The sequence below is a fragment of the Plecotus auritus genome, assembly GCF_963455305.1.
Source record: "Plecotus auritus genome assembly, chromosome: 5".
In the NCBI taxonomy this organism is placed as follows: Eukaryota; Metazoa; Chordata; class Mammalia; order Chiroptera; family Vespertilionidae; genus Plecotus; species Plecotus auritus.
In genome coordinates this window covers 69,015,097-69,036,473 of record NC_137776.1, presented here as the reverse complement: position 1 = coordinate 69,036,473, position 21,377 = coordinate 69,015,097, and the positions used below count along the sequence as shown (strand labels likewise).

The following is a 21,377-nucleotide window of genomic DNA, read 5'->3' as shown; positions in this document are numbered from 1 at the left end:
ATTACTGTGCACTGAGAAACCAAGCCATCTTTGAAATGCTTTGTAGGATTTTCCTGTTGAACATGAATCTATATATGTACTCATTTAAAGTTAAGATACTGAAAGGGGCAGCATATCATCATTCAAACAAGTCAGTTTAGGGAAGTATGTTCCTTCTTTATTTGGGAGGATGTAGGGGACATTTACTAAATTTCATTAAGTATTTAATATGCTAATATTAAATAATACCTGCAAAATAAATATTATATCTATAGACGCATATCTTGAAATAGATTGACTGCTTATTAAATGCTTGGAGTTTATGAACACATCTCTTGCTTTGTCTATATCTCTTGCTTTCTCTTTTAAAAATTGTCTTCTATTTAAAATAAGTGTTTGCTTGTAACAAGACAAATTATACAGATAAAAGTCTGTGTACCCCCCCCCCCCCGAAGAAAAAAGGGGGAAAAATCATTTGTTCTCTCTTTTTTTAATCAGTTTTCTGAAATAACCAATTCTAACAGGCTGGTGTATATCCTTTGACACCTTGAATCTCATTTGTTTGAGTATATGCTTTCCCCCCTCTTTTTTAAACTGTAAAATGTTACTCCACGATGTATACTAAGGACAGCTTTTCAGCTCAGTACTTCTAATCGATCTCATTCTGATTAAATGATGTTGTTTTTAGATGAAATGTAGTGGAACTTTAATGTGTGCTCTTAAAATACCAAAATTTGTTGTATTATTCGCTTAGAGTTTGTGTTAGGTTTCTGAAAAGAGCAGGAACCTACATTCCACAAATGTTTTCACTTTATTATTTTAGCATGCTTAAAATATGGTGATATAATGCTATTGTTTTATGCTTGAGGATATATATATATATTTTTTTTTGGGGGGGGTACATGCTTTAGAAATAGTACAGGGCTATTACAAATGTCTCTTTCTTCTGTGTTCCACCTTTGTGTGTGATTGTTTTTATATTGGTAACCTAAATTACAAATTACTTTTATATATACTTCTATACTAATTGTGGAAAAAGTGTCATAAATTATCCATAGACATGCAGCTTGAAAAAAAAATTACTCTCATTAGGCATATGTAAGCTGTTTCACTTACATATTCACAGATAGGCCCACTTGGAGATTGGCTGAAATCCTGTGTTCAAAAGCGAAAGGAAGGGAAGAAGGGGAAATAAAAAAAAAAAAAAAAGCTGTATCAAAAGCTTAAAGTAAGTTAAAGCTACACATTAAAATTAAAGCACCTTGTTTCTAAGACTGACTTTAATTTAAATTAAAAAATGTTGAGTTCAGTGTTTCTTTGGCCTATGGAGAACCCAGTCTGCCAATTTACTAATGGGACTGATGCATGTAGACCAGAGGACATTATTCCTCCTTGCCTGGCAAGGAGATGGTAGACAGGAAGAAGTAAGTTTGCTTTTCTCTCTATTCTTTATTTCCTGGACCTCATCCTGGATCTGTTTCTTCACTCCTAGCTACTTCATTGCTGTCAAACCTTTTTCTATTAACTTGAGATTATAAAAATGAAAAAAAAAGTCCATTTATTAATGAAAGCTGCTCATATCAGATAGGCTGGGAGGTATGCAAGTTTGTTTGTTTTGTTTTTTGTTTAACCACTCACCTAATGCTTGAGGGCCCATCGTGTGCCAGGCACTATGCTGGATGTGCAGTGGTAAGTAGCACCAGGACAGTCCTTGCTAGTAGCTCTTTTGGAGCCCACAGTTAATACGTAGATGAACAAAAAGTAGGTTGGTTGATTGGTTGTTTGACTTTACAGTTTGGAAATGAAGGATATAGAGAGTAAGAAGGGAGTTGCTTCAATAACTTTGGGCAATGATGGAGGAAAGGAGAAGTACCTGATTCTAGCTCTGTAGTGATTAGAAGAAGAGCCACATCTGGGTGCTCAATTAATGTTAAGTCCTCAATAAGTGTTAGCTATTATTGCTAACAGAATAACAACTTCAAAATTGTACTAACAATGAATCATTGTCATTGAAACCATTGTAGGTACATGTCAATACTTTGAGATTATTTTAGTGTAATAAAAGATTTCATTTTGACTCAAGTACTATACAGAGCACTTAAGATTAACTCATTTAATCTTTCAGCATCCCATGATTTAGGTCCTGTTTTAAATCCATTTTATAGAATAAGAAAACCGAGACACAGGTAGGTAAATAAGTTGGCCTAGAGTCAGTTTGCTTATTGGCAAAAATGCCTATGCATTTATATCCAAGGATTAAATACATTGAATTAATTTTAATTTAATGGCTTATTTCTGTAAATAATAATGTGGGGTTCATAAAAAACTAAAATAGGGTGAGGGTAAGGATCAGAGTACATAAATTACGTTTAAAAAAGTTTTTATAGTGAGCATATATAGACTTAAAGATAAACATAACCACTTTACCATATCACAATATGTTAATGTATAGCATGGTCCTTTTCATTTTTTCAGCCTTACTTGCAGAATACAAGTGCTGAAATGAACAAAAAAATTTTCATACCAGTAAAATCTGATGCTACTGAGCAGCAACCAAAAGGAGAATGGGCATCCCTACATCTCTTTCAGACTTTTAACCTCAGGGATGGCTACCCTAAGGAACTAACAACTTCTTAGGGAACGTGTTCAGAATTCTAATTTCATCCACCTTGGTCTGTTTTTGCTTTGCTTTCAGGAGGATTAGATGAGAGAAACTAGGAAGTAGGAGTTGATATATCACAAGAATTTTGAAACTCTATTTGGATTGCAATCATGGCTGTGCATTTGACAGTATCCTTATTATTGAATCTGTTAATGTATAATGTCTTGCTTTCCTTAGCTCAGAAACATTCGTCCTCATACACTGTGTTATTTCTTTATAGATTCTATTTCTATCTACTTGGCAATAGTCTTTTTATAATTAGCGTTTGTAAAGTTTCTTAGAATGTAAGATAATTAGATGACTAAGAGGAGATAAATTTAGAATTTATCAGTTTTCAAATACTTTGGGTAGGGGGTTCTTAATACTTGATAGTCCTAAGAAGTTTTTGAGTGATATCAGAATAGTTTAAGTAGGGGAAAATGTATATTATATATCATATATATTTATAGTATGTAAATGAACCTAAATCTCTATTTCTAGGAAGATTTCTTTGTATTCCAGTTTTGTGTATCTAACTGGCTACTAAATGTCTCCACCTAGATGTCTCTAAGCACTTAACATTCAAGGATAGTGCTCTCTCTCAAACCTGTTTCTCAGTAAATGGAACCAATAACCATTTGGTTGCGCAAGTCAGAAATGTAGGATGGGTCCCAATGTTGTTTTTGTACCTTATCTTTTTTTCCCCCCTCTCTCTTTATTGATTAAGGAATTACATATGTGTCCTTATCTCCCCACTCATGCCCTCACCCCCTGGTGTCTGTGTCCATTGATTAGGCTTATATGCATGCATACAAGTTTTTTGGTTGATTTCTCCCCCTTACTCCCACCCTCCCCTACCTTCCCTCTGAGGTTTGATGGTCTGATCAATGCTTCTCTGTCTCTGTTTTTGTTCATTAGTTTATGCTGTTCATTATATTCCATAAATGAGTGAGATCGTGTGATATTTATCTTTCTCTAATTGGCTTATTTCGCTTAGCATAATGCTCTTCCTTACCTTCCTAGCTCTAATACTTATTCCATTTCTCAAGGATCCTCTTCTCAGGAAGATCTTCTCTTATTTAACTTGCCAGTTTAAGTCAGGTTTCTCCTTACAGGTGCTTAAGGTACTGAATTCCTTTTTCTTGCTCTTTATAATTATGCATTTATGAGTGTAATCTTTGATTAGTTTAGTCTTTGTTACCTACACTATAGTAAGCGTCACCAGAGCCTGGATAGTCAGTGCCTGGCACAAACTAGGCACTCCGTAAAGATTTTTTGAATCATGGAGAAGTACTGTTCATTTCTTTCTGATGTTTGACAGTTAATTTTTTCCCCCTTAAGGAAGTCTTTTTTTAAATAATTTTATTCAGCAAACCTAATTACTTGACATTAATGTGCTTATTTGGTTTTCACTGCTTATTTGGTTTTCACTGCTATCTCCAGTTATAGTTAGTGACATTCAAGTTCCATTTTCCATGTTGTGAATCCAGGCTGTTTTGTTTGGTTCCTTTCTATCTATTTATGTATTTTGGTGAATCTATTTTTTTTGGATTCTGTTTGGACCCTTTTATTCTATAACATTGTTGATACATTGAGACTTGTTCTTGGTGTCTCTTGTTTAGTTTGCATCATTCTATAGTTTATTCTAATGTGTACATTGAACAAATTCATACTTTTTGGTAAGGTTCATGAATGCTATCTGCTTGCACAGTGTTATTACAGTGGCATCTTTATCTCTGAAAGCACATGTATGAAAACAAAACCTGAGAGATGCTTAAACCTTGGGAAGCTATAGTCTAGTTATTCATGTGGCATGTATTTCTTACAAGGAATGAATTTTACTCTGGAGTACTGATAAGATGTTCTAATATTAGGATTAGTTAAGCCGATAAAGGCATGTATTTCTTACAAGGAATGAATTTTACTCTGGAGTACTGATAAGATGTTTTAGTAGTAGGATTAGCTAAGCCTTTTAGATGAATTATAAATAATCCTGAATTGTCAGGAAAAAATTAAGAAGGCAAAAATGTAGTTAAGCAACTGGTATAGATAAATGAGCTGTCAAATCTTTTTTTGTTGTTGCTATTTTTCTCTGTAGAAATATTGGAAACTGGAGAATATGATCAGTGATTGGAGGGATTCATAGCCTTCCTTTACACTGGTGACAGTATTTCTCTTAATTTTAAATTTGGGCCCTTACCTATTTTGTGATGACTAGGGCATTGAAAATCTTGTTCTCTATGAGTGTCCTCAGATTGAAAAGTATGTATGGATACTTGTTCTCAGGACCACCACTGCTTAAATTCTTTATTGTTGCTGTGGCTAGGGAAATAGAATAGTAGTAGGCCTGGTCTGTCACTCTTTTTATTTAATTCTGACCTTTTTAGTCTTCCCTTTTCTTCTTTTGTTTTACCCGTGTATTGTTGCACACATTCACGTTGGCACCGGAAACAGTTTTCTGTCTCACTGTTATGCTTCTACTGCCTTCGATGAAAGGGATGTGCAGCAGTTCAGGAAGTAGGAGATTCTAGAGATTCTGAAGATAAAGGTCAGAGAGTGTGGTCTGAGCTATATAGTGCTGCTCCTACAAATGTTGTTAAAGGCAATACTGCCCTCTGGTGTCCAGAAGTCAATTCCAATGCATTTCTTTACAATTAAATTACTTTTTGTATTCTTATAGTTAAGACACTATAACTTCTTAGAAAAATAAGTAACAGTTATTTAAGATTTGGTTTAGTTTATTTACTGGCTTCAAGTCCATTCAATCAGGTAACTCGGGGTTATACAAGAGTCATCTATCTGATAGGTAATGTCTGATAGGTAATGTCCCAGTTTATTTTTTTAAATATTACTTTCCTTTGCTTTATAAGGAAAGTGTTCCCAAGACTCATTTTAGAAAAATTATACAGTGGATCATTGCCAATTTTTAAAAAGCTAAATCATTATCCTTCTTCCTTCACTTTTGTAACTGATGTGTCATTTTTCATTTCATTCTGGATATAAATCGTAATTTCTTTTGCCTGTGTTTTTTCTTCACAAGCACGCCTTTCATATAATGATAGAGGTAAGATGCATTGATGTTTACTTTATGGTTGTGGAACTTTTTTGTGGATGCATACTAAACATTTTGTTCTTAGATTATTTGTTATTGCTTTATTGTGCATCCTTTATAGTTTATACATTTATGTTATGAAGTTTTTTTTCTACTTTTGGTATTGAAAACATGATTGATTTGCCATAGTAATAGTTTTTGGTTTTAATGGATTGTTAACAATATTTATACTTATCTGAGGTGGAATGTAGACACAACTGTTTTAGTTGATTAGAAGTTAACACCTAATGGCAAGATTTTTAGTCTTAAAATCTTTGTATTGGTTAATTTTTATATAACATCATTAGCTTAAATGTCAGCATGTCCTCACCTTTGGCAGGGGCTGACTTTCTGGTTGAATTCATTATCTTTTAATGTGAAATCTATATTTTCAGGTAGTTTCTTTCATCTTTGACATCTTTAGCAAATGGACTAGCTAGTGAAGTGTAACTTGATTTTTTGCTGTGTGGTAGTTTAAAACTTTAATTAGAGTTAGCCTTCATCTGGAGAATTCAGAATAAGTAAAATGATCACAAACTTCTTTGCAGTTCTTACTTTGAACAATGTATTCAGGTATTGGTTATAGCAGTGTTATTGTGTTGGAGTGGAAGGCACTTTTTCCAGCTGTAGTCATTTGTTGCTTCATAACATGATGTCTCACGATGCCATAATTTTCACATACAAATGGGTAAAGAAGGGATGTAATCAGAGCCATGTTCTAATGCGTATCTTTTTAACTGCAAAAATAGTATGGATACTGCAAAAGAACCAGAGACTTAGGGAGATTTTTTAGGAATTCTGCAGTCCTCATAGCTGCTTCCACCTGAAAGTAGTTTTTCTGCATGGCAGGGCAAATCCCTATTTTACGGATAACATTACAATGTTGCTGTCATTTTGAAGTTTAAGTCTGAATTAGTCTTCTCAGGTATTTGTATACTTTAAAGGTATAAATCTTTATTTCTAGAATTGAGCATTGTTTTTTGTGTGGGTAAATTAGTATAATGATGTTAATAAACTGAAAATCTCTTATAATCTTGGATTACAGAATAAGTAAAAGCTAAATATTAGAGATTCAGTTAAAGCTTAATAAAGAACTTAAAAGTATGAAACAGAAGAACATTCTACTGATTTTTCATTGAAAAAGCAGAAGATATGTTGATTGATTGATGTTACAGATTTCAGATAGTGGTACCTATTATAGTTACTGGTTTTTTAACCCAACCTTTTAAGTATTATACGATGTTATTTATAAACAATATTTCTTATTTGATGCTCTATAGGAATGTACCTTTGAAGACCTTTTTATCACCCTTTGAAAATTGGCCAGTGTTCTTTTTTAAGCTTTTTACTTATAAGTAATTTTGACAATGGTTATGTTTTCAGGCTGTGATATAATGGTAATATCATTACGAGAGTTATCTAAGATTTCTCCATGAAATAATGGTAGCTTAGAAACTTGCTAAACAGAGTCTTGAAAACCTGGGAACTTTGAAGTTTATCTTTGCATTTGGAAAACACTCAATTTTTTTCTAAGCATAGACATTAAAATTTATTATGTTTCCTAAAATTAAGATTAATGTTATGTTAAATCATGTTTTGAACTACTGACATATTCTGAATTTGATTTGTGAATTAAGTAATCCAAATCCTGTTTTATGGACATCATTTCCAGGTCAGTGGTACTCTAGAACTGAGAATGGGCAATGTCTGTTATCCAGAGACATTATCAGTTAATTTATATATAAGTTATTAAAAATCATAGTGTTTAAATTTAAAGCCATGTTACTCTTTATCTGGTTATTTTTCCTTCAGCTTTCAGCCTTTATCTGTATATTTTAGTTTTTGGCATCCCAGCTTTGAAAATTCAAGTTTTCTAATTTACCTCTAAAGGAGGGGAAATCATTGACATTAATTTTTTAGTTACTTTAAGTTTTTCAAATTGAACTTTTTCAGTTAGTTAGCATAAATTTTCTTTTATGCATTTATCCAATAATTCTTGGATTTTCAGCACTGAGTTCTTTGCCTCTAGAAGAGTAGTTTTCAACTTTTTTTCCCCCTCCTGACTCCACATTCACATAAGTAACAAACTCTTAGCAGTAGAATCTAAGAGTTTAAATGATCAGTCAGAGAATGAGGTAGGGAGGGTTAAGTTTTACTAAAACCTTTCCAGAGATCCTTTTGTCCTCTCTTACTGAAGATAATAACTTTAGGGGCATACGTCTATGAGATTTATATCTGACTTCCTGGATTCATCCCTGTTAAACAAAAATACTCTTCAGCTTTGCTAACCTTTCATGTTTTGAATATGTGATGGAAAAACAACTTCTGTAGACATTTAAAAAAATAAATACCTATGGTTGAAATGAGTAACAGGAAGTCTTGTAGTTATCTTACTGTTTTAAAAAATAGGAATTCTGAAACAGTTTTGTAAAAGATTGTCTACTTTAGTTGAAATTACATGTTTTTTCTCTTTAATACCTTGCAGTGTTTCTATTCTTAAGGGTTCTTCTAATGCAGAGGCTAACTTTAAAATCTCTAGTGGCACTGGTGGGCTGAATAATGCCTGAAGGGAGCACTAACAGTCTTGAGGCATTAGAAGAGGAGATCTTTTCTTTTTACGCGAGGGGAGGAGGCAGAGAGAGGTGCATCAATATAGGGGTGATATACTATTTCCATGTGTCTTATGTGCCACCAGTGTCATAATGTCTGTTGCTGTAGTCACAGAAATTTTAGTTGCTCCCTATAATACTCATTATGCAGCCCTTCAAATACTTTTATTACTTTTTTTTTTCCTTCTGGAAACTTTCCAAAAGGCTTCCTATGTCTTTTTTTCCTTGCAGATATTGAACTGATAAAATACTTTCAGTGAAGGGTTGCTATTCCAGTCTGTATAAGGAGGATTCCCTTATCCTTTGTAAATGCTATACTCCTATTTGTATTTACTCCATTTTAAAAAGTTAACTATAGCGGTACACTCACTTCTCTTTCTTTTACCTAAAGTCTGTATCACCTACCAGGATGACCACTCACTTTCTTGATTATTATTTGCACTTTCTTTGCCAGTCAGTCCTAGAACACTTACTAATTTTTATCTCAGATCAATTTTGGAAAATAATTATAAGCAAAGGGTGAATTGTTAATAGGTTGAAACATTAGAATGAATGGAACAGTTGGGCTATAGCAACGTTAACTGACATTTCTTTTATGTGCTTAGCATTTGAGAATCACTGTGGGTATTTCTGAGATTAATTGAAGAAACATTTTAAAGAGCAATTGGGGAAAGTAGTGGATTTTGAGGACACGTTTTCTTTGAGACACAGCCATAATTTGCTGTTTCTGATACTTTTTGAATCCTCATTCTGTAAGAAAGTATCAACTGGATGAAACTGTTGAAATACTGTTGGTATCCTAGAGGCCACAGAAAGTCTTAGTCAGGAAAATTAGTGACAGTGGATCAAAAAGATTTTAGATCTTTTTCTCCACTATACATACATAGCAATACTGCCAAATGTTCCTATGAGAACTCTTAATTCAAGTTGCTTGCCTTGTGATTACTATAGATAATTAGGAATGCTTGAGAACTCAGTTTGGGCAAGATTGAAGTTAATGTTGTTTGTATGTGTTTACCGTTTCTGTCAATTGATTCCTCAATATACTCAACTTTCCCCCTCACATTTAGAGAGATATGTATCAAGTGCTGCTTTTTAATATTATTATTGTTATTTATCTATAGGACCCAGGACCACCCCCACCTTCTCCATTACTAGGTTTGAAGCCACTGCAGTTACTAGAAGTGAAAGCAAGGGGAAGATTTGGTTGTGTCTGGAAAGCCCAGTTGCTCAATGAATATGTAGCTGTGAAAATATTTCCAATACAGGTATGCTTATTACAGTTTTCTAATCTGCACACATACTTTTAAAAGGTTGCACTGGCTTGGTCTTTATAACTCCAGTTTGAAAATACAAGCCATATGTTTCAAGGTGGTTCTTGTGGTACTAGGGAAAGCGGTTCGCCTTGTTAAGTCTGCCTTCTCATCTGAGAAATGGAATTAATGGTACACTAGTCATTATGTTTTTTTGGAGTGGTGGAATTAAAATAAATGAACATAGGAGATATTTTGCCACTAAAAATTCTAAAGAAATGCAAAGTGAAGAAGATTCTAATAAAAATTTAATTAATGTCTGGGTGGTTAACTTTTAATATACCATTGACCTAATCAGAAAAAAAGCGAACAGAAGAATGAAAGAATAATGTGCTTTCACAATTGCCGTTTGGAAGTATGTTACCAAACTTACTCATTTTTGTTCTATTTTGAGTGTTAATAGCTTCAGATATTGCTTGTTGAATTTTCAGAGGCAGTTAATCAAGACTGCAAATAATTGGTTTACTGTTGAGATTTTTTTTAAAGGGGCTGACCTCATAAAACCCTGATCTAATGCACCCCTAAGCTATTTTCTGTTTTGCTTTGTTCCATTAAGAATGACTGTGGTATAGATCTGTGATGATTACTTTTCCCTTGTGTCTACACCCCTGTGGCTAAAGCCATCCATGGTATCGCAATCCTGGCTGGGTTGGATGATGCTGACTTCACCACTGCACCTAGACAGTAGATCTTCCTTATTCCAAAGTTACAATATAATCAACTTCTTTGTTGTGATATACCTGGATTTTAGCCTTCTTGACTCTTCTAAAGCCTATTTCTTAGAGTCTATGAAAAAGTTTTATTACTGTTCTTTTTGGTAGAATTGCAGATACTATATAGTTTAGTTCTCAGAGGAAAAGTCTGTTCTGTTGTGCCAAGATTCATAAATATTTGGGTGATACTAATGTAAGATTAATAATAATAGTAGCTAACATTTTATTTGATGCTTCTATTGTGTCAGGTAGAGGTGTTTTACATATATGAGTACTGACTAATATGTGTCCATACATATAATACAACACACAATATACATATCTATCTATATAAAACCCTAATATGCAAATTGACGGAATGGCAGAATGACCTGTGGAATGACCGGTCAGTGGTGGGAGGGGCTGGAGAGCGGTCAGCGCCAGGCCAGCCAAGGCGGGTGCCTGCAGGCAGAGAGAGGCAACCGGCGGCAGCGGTATGATTGGGGGGCAGGACCTGTCAGCAAGCAGGCGGCGCCACTCCCCAATCGCCCCGCCAGTGATGGCAGGGGGATGGGGCTGGTGAGTGGGCAATGGGGGGGGGGGGTTGGGGGGTGAGGCTGGCCGGTGAGCAGGTGTTGCCAGGCCGCCAGCGAAGGGAGGTGCCAGTGGGGGCCCCCCGAACGCCCCACCAGTTGCCCTACAGTTTGGCCCTGATTGCCGGCCAGGCCTAGGGACCCTACCCTATATATTGGGAACAGTCTCTTAGATTTAAAAATTAAATTCTGGCAAGGCTACTTTAACACTGAAGAAACAGGTTGATGCAGCGATGATATGCATGGACTCTGGCTTGCACATTTTGTGGTCAGCCCTGATTCTGACACTTATAACTGTGTGACAAAGCGAATTACTTCTCTCTGCTTCAGTTTTTCCACCCATAAGATGGGGAAAATGGTACTACTGCCTCAGAAGGATAATGTTATGTACTACTTTTTATAATCAGGGCAAAAAGATGTAGCTGCACATACAACAGCAAGATGCCTTTCACCTGTATGAAAAGTATGGTCACTGGTGCATGCAGCGTCCCAGATTGCGAGAGGGATGTACAACTGCCGGTTTAGGCCCGACATCCCCCAAGGGGTCCCGGATTGCGAGAGGGCACAGGCCGGGCTGAGGGACCTCCCCCCGCTGACCTGTGCACAGTCCTCATTTTGCTAATGGTTATTAACTTGCCAAAGGTCTCAGATAGTTTAGATCCAGAGGGTCCCTAACTATTATGCAGTCATGCCTTCTGCTTTTATTATCCTTTCATTGTGGATAGAAACTAAATATTTTATAATTTGATATGTAGTAGGCATGGATCACTTGCAGGCACAAATGAGAATATTGTATTTTAAATTATTGTATTGCATAAATATACTCCACTGTGCTCTTGTTGGCTTTTTAGGGTATTAGAAGCATTTTGTTAAGAATCCTATATAATAAAAGGGTAATATGCAAAGCAACAGAACGGTGGAATGACCGTTTGCTATGATGCACACTGACCACCAGGGGGCAGATGCTCAATGCAGGAGCTGTCCCCTGGTGGTCAGTGCGCTTGCACAGGGGGAGTGCTGCTCAGCCAGAAGCTGGGCTCACAGGTGGCGAGCACAGCAGCAATGGCAGGAGCTTATCCCACCTCTGTGGCAGTTGGACATCCCCTGAGCCGGACTGCGAAAGGGTACAGGCCATGCTGAGGGACCAACCCCCCAAGTGTACAAATTTCAGTCCTCTAGTGTTTAATATTATGTTACTAGAGGCCTGGTGCATGGATTGGTGCACTGGTGGGGTATGTCGGCCTGGTCTATGGGGTTAGGGCCAAAACCAGCTCTCCGACATCCCCTGAGGGGTCCTGGATTGCAAGAGGGTGCATGCCAGGCCGAGGGACCCCACTGGTGCACGTTTGGGGCCGGGGAGGGACCATGGGAGGGCTCCAGGGTGTGTCCGGCCCATCTTGCCCAGTCCTGTTCGGGATCACTTGGGGCTGTCTCACCCAGTCCTGATTGGCCATACCCCAGCAGCAAGCTAACTTACTGGTCAGAGCGTCTATCCCCTGGTGGTCAATGTGTATCATAGTGACTGGTCGAATGGTCGAATAGTCAGACACTTAGCATATTAGGCTTTTATATATAGAGATTCTTTAAAATATTTTTTCCTAATTAGATGAAGTCTTTCTACCTGAATTTCATCTCCCAGGGAGATTATTCTGAATAATAACACAAGTAACTTCACACCATGGTGAAATTACACTGTAGTGCTAACTTGTAAGCAGAATGTGTCCAAGGTTAGATACTGAAGTTGAGCACTTCTGAGCAACTCCTGTGTTTACAAACTGGAAACACAGAAAAGTGTGTTTTGAGGGAATAGGGGAGGGCAGACATTTGGTATGGAACTCTTACCTGTTGTCAGAGTGTGCTTTTATTAAAAATCAAAACTGGTGAGTCTTTTAATAGTTATGTTTATTTTTAATTTTTTGCCTTAGAACTTGAGTAACTTTTTTTTTTAGATATGGTTTATTGCCTTTATTCTTTGCACTCTTACTATTCTTCCTTTTTGCCTGTAGGACAAACAGTCATGGCAAAATGAATATGAAGTCTACAGTTTGCCTGGAATGAAGCATGAGAATATATTACAGTTCATTGGTGCAGAAAAACGAGGCACCAGTGTTGATGTGGATCTTTGGCTAATCACAGCATTTCATGAAAAGGTAAAACTACTTTCTGTTTTAACTCAGTAAAGTCAGGGTTGGTTTACCTACCTAATGTTGGTTACAAATTCCTCAGATTTATTTTTCTGGGAATACTGTATTCTACTAGGTTACTATTTATAAGTAATATCTATTTAAAGATAGCAACTCTTTTACCTAACCCTCTAGTTAACCAGTCTTTTGTCCCTGATATCTTGTGCTGCAATTACCTCTCTTACAAATAATTATTTTAGTACTAGAGGTTCGTGCACCAGTGGGATCCCTCCTCCTGGCCTGTGGGATGGGGCTTTCCGACATCCCCGAGATGTCCTGGATTGTGAGAGGGCGCAGGCCAGATCGAGGGACCCCAATGGTGCACGATCAGGGCCGGGGAGGGATGCAGGAGGTTGGCCGCAGGAGGGCTCCAGGGCATGTCTGGCCCGGTCTCACTCAGTCCCGATTGGCTGGACCCCAGCAGCCAGCTAACATACTGGTTGGAGCATCTACTCCCTGGTGGTCATTGCACGTCATAGCGACTGGTCAACTGGTTGACTGTCAGCCCCCTGGTGGTCAGTGCACATCATAGCAAGCGGTTGAGCAGCCTTAGCATATCATTAGCATATTACGCTTTGGTTGAATGGCCAACCAGACAATAGGACACTTAGCATATTAGGCTTTTTTATATAGGATAATCGATGCTTAGTAAATTTACCATCCATTTTGATTACGTGAACCATATATTTTTTTTCAGCTTGAATTTTGTTTCTTAAAACTTTGCTCAGTATAGCTTAGTGACAAAACTAGAATTAGGAAATTTACCTGATCTTTGTCACTCATTTGTAGGGTAATTATTACCAAAGCACACTTGCTATTTTTTCTCATTTTTTCTACTTTCAGAGTTAGTATGAAAATATACATTAGTGATATAGGAAATTGTGTTCTCCTTGGCAGTCAGGTTTATTATTGTCAGATATAAGTGGCTCTTTTACTTCTCTTAATTCTTAACCAAAAAGATGGCAATAATCCTGAGAGGATTCTTTATGTTTGTTGTTATGTGTCTTAATTTTATGCTCTCATAGTCCTCTGATATAACATCTCCATAGTCATTAAATAGTTTCTGAAACTAGACTTTTTTTATTTTTTATTTTGCCTTCTAAATAGGGGAAAATTGACTGACTGCCTGTGCTTGTAGCAAACTTTTAAAGATGAGTGGTATTTTTTTCTAGTCAAATATTTATTAATGTGAAACTTGAACCATTTCAGATACTGTAAATTGGTTTTGCGGTATTATTATTCACCAAAAGGAAAATATATTGTCTTCCATAACCTCTTAAAAGTAAAAAGGAAAGTCTCCATATACATACCGGCTTTTGTCAAGAGCTTAAGTTGTGTTCTTTTCCCCTTTCTTTAGGGTTCACTGTCAGACTTTCTTAAGGCTAATGTGGTCTCTTGGAATGAATTGTGTCATATTGCAGAAACTATGGCTAGAGGATTGGCATATTTACATGAGGATATACCTGGCCTAAAAGATGGCCACAAACCCGCCATATCTCACAGGTAGAGCTAAATTTATATTATTTTCCCAAATAATTCAGTATTTATTTATTAAGCTTTTAATCCCCTGAACAAAATTTATTTTTTTCCCTAGTTATCTAGTTATGCTATAGAAGCCAGAATGATTTCATTTGTTTTTCAAATTAATTTTGAGATTGGCCAGGATGTAATTTGGATAATGTATATATTAACATCATTAGCTTGTTAGTCACCACTAACTTTATTATTGATTTACTAGTGGCCTGGTGCACGAAATTCGTGCACATTAAAAGGGGATTAATTAGAGGAAATAATTTAATATTGCTATTTGCCCTTTCTCTATAATAGAAGTGTCAGAGATGAAAGAAAATTAGTAAAATGTATATGAAAACCTTCCTCCTGTCAGAGTCTGGGGCGCACCACAGGACCCAGAGTCAAGTCCCCACCCACCCATGTGCGCCTCAAAATCGCATGAGACCCAGACCCGGCCAGCCTCCACCCCCATTGGGCTAGATCCAGACCTGGCCAGTTCCACCCTTGTCAAGGTCCACCGGGCAGGGGATGTAGCCTCAGGTCCCCTGGCCCAGTGCCAGGATGGGGGGCATGGCCTGAGGTCCCCCATCAAGCCCCACCAGGCTGGGGGGTGGGCACAACCTCAGGTCCCCTGGCCCGGCACTGGGAGGGGGGCACAGCCTCAGGTCCCCCGTCAAGCCCCACCGGCAGGGGGGTGCAGCCTCAGGTCCCCCGTCAAGCCCCGCTGGGCAGGGGGCGCAGCCTGAGTTCCCCCGACCCAGCACTGAGGGTGCACCTTGAGGTCCCCCGTCAAGCCCCGCTGGGTGGGGAGCATGGCCTGAGGTCCCCTGTCAAGCCCCACCAGGCAGGGGGGCACAGCCTCAGGTCCCCTGGCCCAGTGTTGGGGTGGAGGGTGTGGCCTGAGGTCCCCTGGCCTGGTGCCAGGTGGGAGGCATGGCCTGAAGACCCTGTCAAGCCCCACCTGGTGGGGGGCGTGGCCTGAGGTCCCCCAGCCTGGTGCTGGGTCGGGGGGAGCAGCTTGAGGTCCCCTAGCCCAGCACCAGGACGGGAAGCACACCTTGAGGTCCCCCATCAAGCCCCACTGGGAGAGGGTGCGGCCTGAGTTCCCCCAACCCAGACCTTGAGATCCCCCATCAAGCCCCGCTGGGTGGGGGGCACGGCCTGAGGTCCCCTGGCCTGGTGCTGGGGTAGGGGGCATGGCCTGAGGTCCCCTGTCAAGCCCTACGGGGCAGTGGGTGCAGTCTGAGGTCCCCCAGCCTGGTGCTGGGGTGGGGGGCACGGTCTGAAGTTCCCTGTCAAGCCCCACCTGGTGGGGGGGCGCAGCCTGAGGTCACCCAGCCTGGCACTGGCGGGGGAGCAGCCTGAGGTCCCCTAGCCCAGCACCAGGACAGGAAGTGCACCTTGAGGTCCCCTGTCAAGCCCTGCAGGGTGGGGGGGGACGCAGCCTGAGGTCCCCTGGCCTGGCGCTGGGGCAGGGGGAGCAGCCTGAGGTCCCCTAGCCCAGCACCAGGATGGGAAGCACACCTTGAGGCCCCCTGTCAAGCCCTGCTTGGTGGGGGGCATGGCCTGAGGTCCCCTGTCAAGCCCCGCCGGGTTGGGGACACGGCCTGAGGTCCCCTGTCAAGCCCCGCCAGGCAGGGGGTGCAGCCTCAGGTCCCCTGTCAAGCTCTGCTGGGTGGGGGATGTAGCCTGAGGTCCCCTGTCAAGCCCCAGGGGAGTGGGGGAGGGCGTAGCCTCAGGTCCCTGCTGATTGCTCATTAAGGCTCCTTAAGGCAACTTGGCCTCAGCTGTGGGTGCAGCCATCTTTGTGACGGAGTGATGGTCAATTAGCATATTCCCTCTTTATTAGATAGGATGTTTTAATTAGTCTTATTCTTGAAAACATGGTTAAGAATAAAAGTGTATTTTCTCTAAATCAAAAGGTAAATTTGTTTAACCTCAAAACATGATTGACTTCAAAGATGATTATAAATAGGTAAAAGGGGGATATAACTAAGGAGTGCCCCCTTTTTGCTTTCATTTTGAATGATTATTACTTGAGCTGAGGTGGAAGGAGGCATTATCAGAACAATTGGTTTTACTCAGTTGCCTTTTTTAGGGAAGAAATAGTACTTGGACAAAAAAGTTATTTCCTTAAAAGGGAAAACATTAGTTTCCTTAAACATAGGATTCAATTTGTCATTGTGTATTTAACTTCCTTGAACATGAGACCAATTTGTTTTCTGGCATTCAATTTAAAAATGTTTGCTTTAAAATTGGGTATGAACTGATGCATTTAACAGATATTTAGTTGAGCGGCACCAGAAGGTGTTTTAGGTTGCTGGGAGGCATTATTTTCAACCCAACTATAACATAGATTCTGATTTTGCAAACTTCCACCTCAGAAATAGCTCCCCTTTCTTCTCACCTTCCTCTCCTCAGTCTAACTGCCTCTTCCTGGATTTTTGCTCACCTCACCGCATCTTACAGTGAACTGAATGAACTTTCCTCTCCCAAAGGGTATAAGGAGTAGCATCCATAAAAATTTTTGAGTCTAATACTGATTGGTTTTGTAACATTTGCGGGTGTCTCCCTGTGTTTCCTCTATCCCACTCTTGGTCTCTGTACACATAAATTTAACCATTGTTCATGGCACAGATGTATTCAGCTCAGGTACAGTATTCCTAGGATGAACCAGTTGAGGCTGGTGTGTAGAGGACATCTGATTGCCTTAAAATACAATTACTCTTTTCAGAACACCAGGGTCTAATTGGAGCAGGGATGTTCATAGTGCAAATTTTTTATCTGTTATACGTTCCTGGAGGTGCTTGTCTGCAACCAGGTTGATGAATGTAAGAACCACTAAAATAAGGGACCATTCTAAAATGTAGGCCTGTACCAATAGGCAGAAGGCCCCCATTAAGCTATTCTCTGAAAATTCTTAAATTTTAAATGTTCTGTTTCAATGGGAGTTTCTAACAATAAACTCTGATGTGTTTTTATTATCTTAGAAAACAGCAATTTTATGATTGATAGGTAGGAATGGCATAGATAACATGTAGGCTGGGTAGTATTTTTGGAATGACACTTCTTTATAAAAATGTGTTATGGAAAGAATTCCTTCTTATTGTCCATGTTATAAATAGGAGTTTGTCACTGTACTCTTTCTTGTGCTTCAGCTATATGGAGACTTTGCTTAAGCTTTTTCTCCCTCTCCTTTTTTTTTTTATGCATTTCATACTTGCCAGTCACTATTCTTTTACAGCATACCTAGTCTCTCTCTTTCCCACTTTCAGTAAAAATTTTTACAAGATATACCTTGTTAAAACTTAATTTGAGTACTTTGTCCATCTTTCTATTTGCAAGGGACATCAAAAGTAAAAATGTGCTGTTGAAAAACAATCTGACAGCCTGTATTGCTGACTTTGGGTTGGCGTTAAAGTTTGAGGCTGGCAAGTCTGCAGGTGATACTCATGGACAGGTAAGCATGATCACTATAAACTGTAAGAAAAAAATAATCTTGTCTCATATTTTCTTAGCATAGCATATCTGGGTTGAATTGGTCTGAAATTATTGTGGTGGTTATTAAATCGGGATCTAATATAAAATGGCTCTCTTTAAGAGTAACATGTTAAATTTGCTAAGGAGGACATTTTCATAGGATGGTGAAGGATTGTCAGGACCTCAAGTGGTTTAAACAAGCACTTCATAAAAATAGCCTTGACAGATGTCATGGGATTCTATTTTAAAAACTAATCAAAGAAGAATCAAACACATTTTAATAGACGCATTCTGAGGGAGTTCTTAGTATTTAACTCTGTTTAACTTAATTCTTTCACTATCTTAAGAGGGAATGGAAGAATATTCGGTCACTATTCATGCTACATTGCATTAAGATCTGCCCATTTTTCCAGACAATTATAATTTCTTGCTTTTTGGTCTTTATTCTTCCATCAACTCTTTAATCCGCTCTATAGCCTTTCTCTGAATTCTCTCCACATTTCAGGACACTTGTAAAGCCTTGAGTGAGGATCCTACCTCTTGTCAAGGTCTGCACAGAGATCTCAGTAATGAGAACCTTTAAGAAGGCCAAAGGAAAAGAACATTATCCATACACTTTATTCTCAAAACCTGTGAGGCTAGAAAATAGCAAAGGTATTGTCATTCCTGCAAGATGACTTTTTTTTTTTTTTTAAGTATTTTATTTTTTAAATATATTTTGCTGATTTTTTAGAGGAAGGGAGAGGGAAAGAGTTAGAAACATCGATGAGAGAGAAATATTAATGAGCTGCCTCCTGCACACCCCCTACTGGGGATGTGCCTGCAACCAAGGTACATGCCCTTGACCGGAATCGAACCTGGGACCCTTCAGGCCACAGGCTGACCTCTATCCACTGAGCCAAACCGGTTAGGGCTGCAAGATAACTTTTAATCAGGAAAACCAGTTTGACCTGAAAGGTGACATTTTTTTTTTTTTTTACAAAGCCTAATGACTTAGGCTCTGGTATGATTATTTATTCATCTTTTAAATTATGCAAATTATTTGAACATCTAATTCTCAGCTTTCCTTTCCCCCAGCATATCCTATTAACTTCCAAGAACATAGTTCTCAAATAACCACAACATAACAAATGTTGGCAGTATTAACTAATGATTTAAGAATTTAGTTTGGAGCCATGGTCAGCAGTCATAGTTCTCGAAAGGTTGACACCAAATGTATTTGGAAACAAAGGCAGTTTTGTGGAGAAAGTTACTGAGAGGGAGATTGTGCAGGAAGGCTAGGGATTAAACACCTGAGCTTATTGTATGGTCGATTATCATAAGACTAAGTTTGGTGAATAGTTTATTCCTTTGGTACCTTATAACCCCCCTACTCCCTGTTTTTTTTTTTTTTTTTTTTTTAAAGAAAAGAATGTGGAACTCATATCTTTTAACACCCTCATAGTTGGGTTACATGATGAGATTAAAATAACTACTTATATCAGTTGTTCCTTGACTTTAGATTTCATGGACCAGAAAATAGAAAAATGCATGTTATTACACATTTTATATATTACACAAGTGTACCATTGAAATAGTTAAAGTAGAAAAAATATTAAGCTTTCTTTTTCTCTAAAGTATTCTCCTTATTAAATGAATTAAAAACTTGAACTTTAGGCTCTTAGTAATCTGTTCTTATTATCAGTATATTTGCAGATAATTGTGCAATTCTAGTCCAGAAATCACAGTCACTTAAGAATGGAGCTTTTTGAAAATGTCAGTATTTCCTAGATCTCTACTGCTCAAGTGGATTGGGATCTACCCAGCTATCACACAGATTTTTAAACATCCATCTATGAATGTTGTCAAGCACCAAGCAGAGTTAGCTGTACTAGCCTAGTAACCATTGTTACATTACTGAGAAATACCAAATTGTTAGGGAAAGATAAAGACCTCTGAGACAGAAGTCATGAATAAATAAACACATAGATTTTTTGTGCAAATAGACTTTTAAAAGTTTATTCACCCTTTTTTTTTTTAGCTAATTTTTATATTTTGTATTGTTTATTAGTTTATTATTTTTTAATACAGAAAAAGAGACACCCTTAAAGCACTTTAAAAAAAGATACATTAAAACTATGTAGTTTTTTTCTCTTTCATCCTTCTTCCCACAATTATTGTTCAGTTCTTATGATTAGTTCCAGAAGAGGGAAAAAATTCTAAGCCTATACTAGCATGATGTTGATATATTTATTAAGTGTACCCAGAAAGGACTTTGGTATATACTGCTTTGTTCATTGATGTTTTCATCCTGCAGTGTTTTTGGAAATTTTTCTAGATTAGCCTGTAGATTTACCTCATGTTTTTAAGAGCTACTTATGCTCCATTTGTTTAATCCGCCCTTACTAATGGATGCTTCTGCTCTTTCCAGTGAGTGTCTTGGCTATTGTATTACTTGAAATGGAATAAATTCTGCTTGACCTTGTAATCTGGTGGTTATAACTTAGTTACCTTATCTGATATTAGACCACATATGGTTTTGATATACAAAAGTATAATAAGTTAGTTCATAAAGTTAATGAATGAGTACTATTTGCTTTCAACATCTTTTTCAGGTTGGTACCCGGAGGTATATGGCTCCAGAGGTATTAGAGGGTGCTATAAACTTCCAAAGGGATGCATTTTTGAGGATAGATATGTACGCCATGGGATTAGTCCTATGGGAACTGGCTTCTCGCTGTACTGCTGCAGATGGTAAGGGAAAAAAACATTTTAAAAAAGATATATATGACTACAAATGTATGAAAAGGGATGATTACACTCAAAGGTAATATTTTAAAGTACACATTTTAATTTTTTAAAAATAGGAGGTGGTAGCTTAGAGAATTCAGGAGTCAGGGGAGAGAGGGAGGCAGGATGTATGGGTCCTTCACCTTGCCAGATGTTTTGCTAGGCACTTCACATAGCTTTAGGTTATTTCCTAAAACACCATTGGAGGTAGTAATTATCTCAGTTTTACACATGAGGAATTTGAGGCTCAAATTTTAAGTAGAAATTAAGTAGCTTGCCTGTTTTAGCCTCAAAGTAGTGGTAAATGGTAAAACCTAGATTTGAAACTCTGACCCAGATGTAGGGAGAAGGCTGTGCTGTTAGTTCATGTGGGTCCTGCCCCAGGTTCTAAGTCAACTCCTCTGGCCAGAGGAAATGCATGTAGAGTTGAGACTTTTGCTCCCAGGACATTCAGGTTGAGTCTGTCATATACCCAACTAACCAGTCTGTCCTCTGTGACACATAACCGAGCAGGC

General features: G+C 38.2%; 1 protein-coding gene across 3 annotated transcripts in view; it reads left to right on the top strand.

Moving 5' to 3' along the window:
* ACVR2A (activin A receptor type 2A) overlaps positions 1–21,377 on the top strand; it is a 92,531-nt gene that overhangs the window by 64,082 nt on the left and 7,072 nt on the right. For 2 of the 3 annotated variants that reach the window (XM_080669219.1, XM_080669220.1), the window contains exons 6-10: positions 9,445–9,588; positions 12,925–13,068; positions 14,459–14,604; positions 17,959–18,073; positions 20,688–20,826. In XM_080669219.1, coding sequence (XP_080525345.1) covers positions 9,445–9,588; positions 12,925–13,068; positions 14,459–14,604; positions 17,959–18,073; positions 20,688–20,826 — 688 coding nt within the window. Of the gene's footprint in view, positions 1–5,660; positions 5,685–9,444; positions 9,589–12,924; positions 13,069–14,458; positions 14,605–17,958; positions 18,074–20,687; positions 20,827–21,377 lie in introns of all 3 variants that reach the window. The other variant, XM_080669218.1, reaches the window with a different exon arrangement.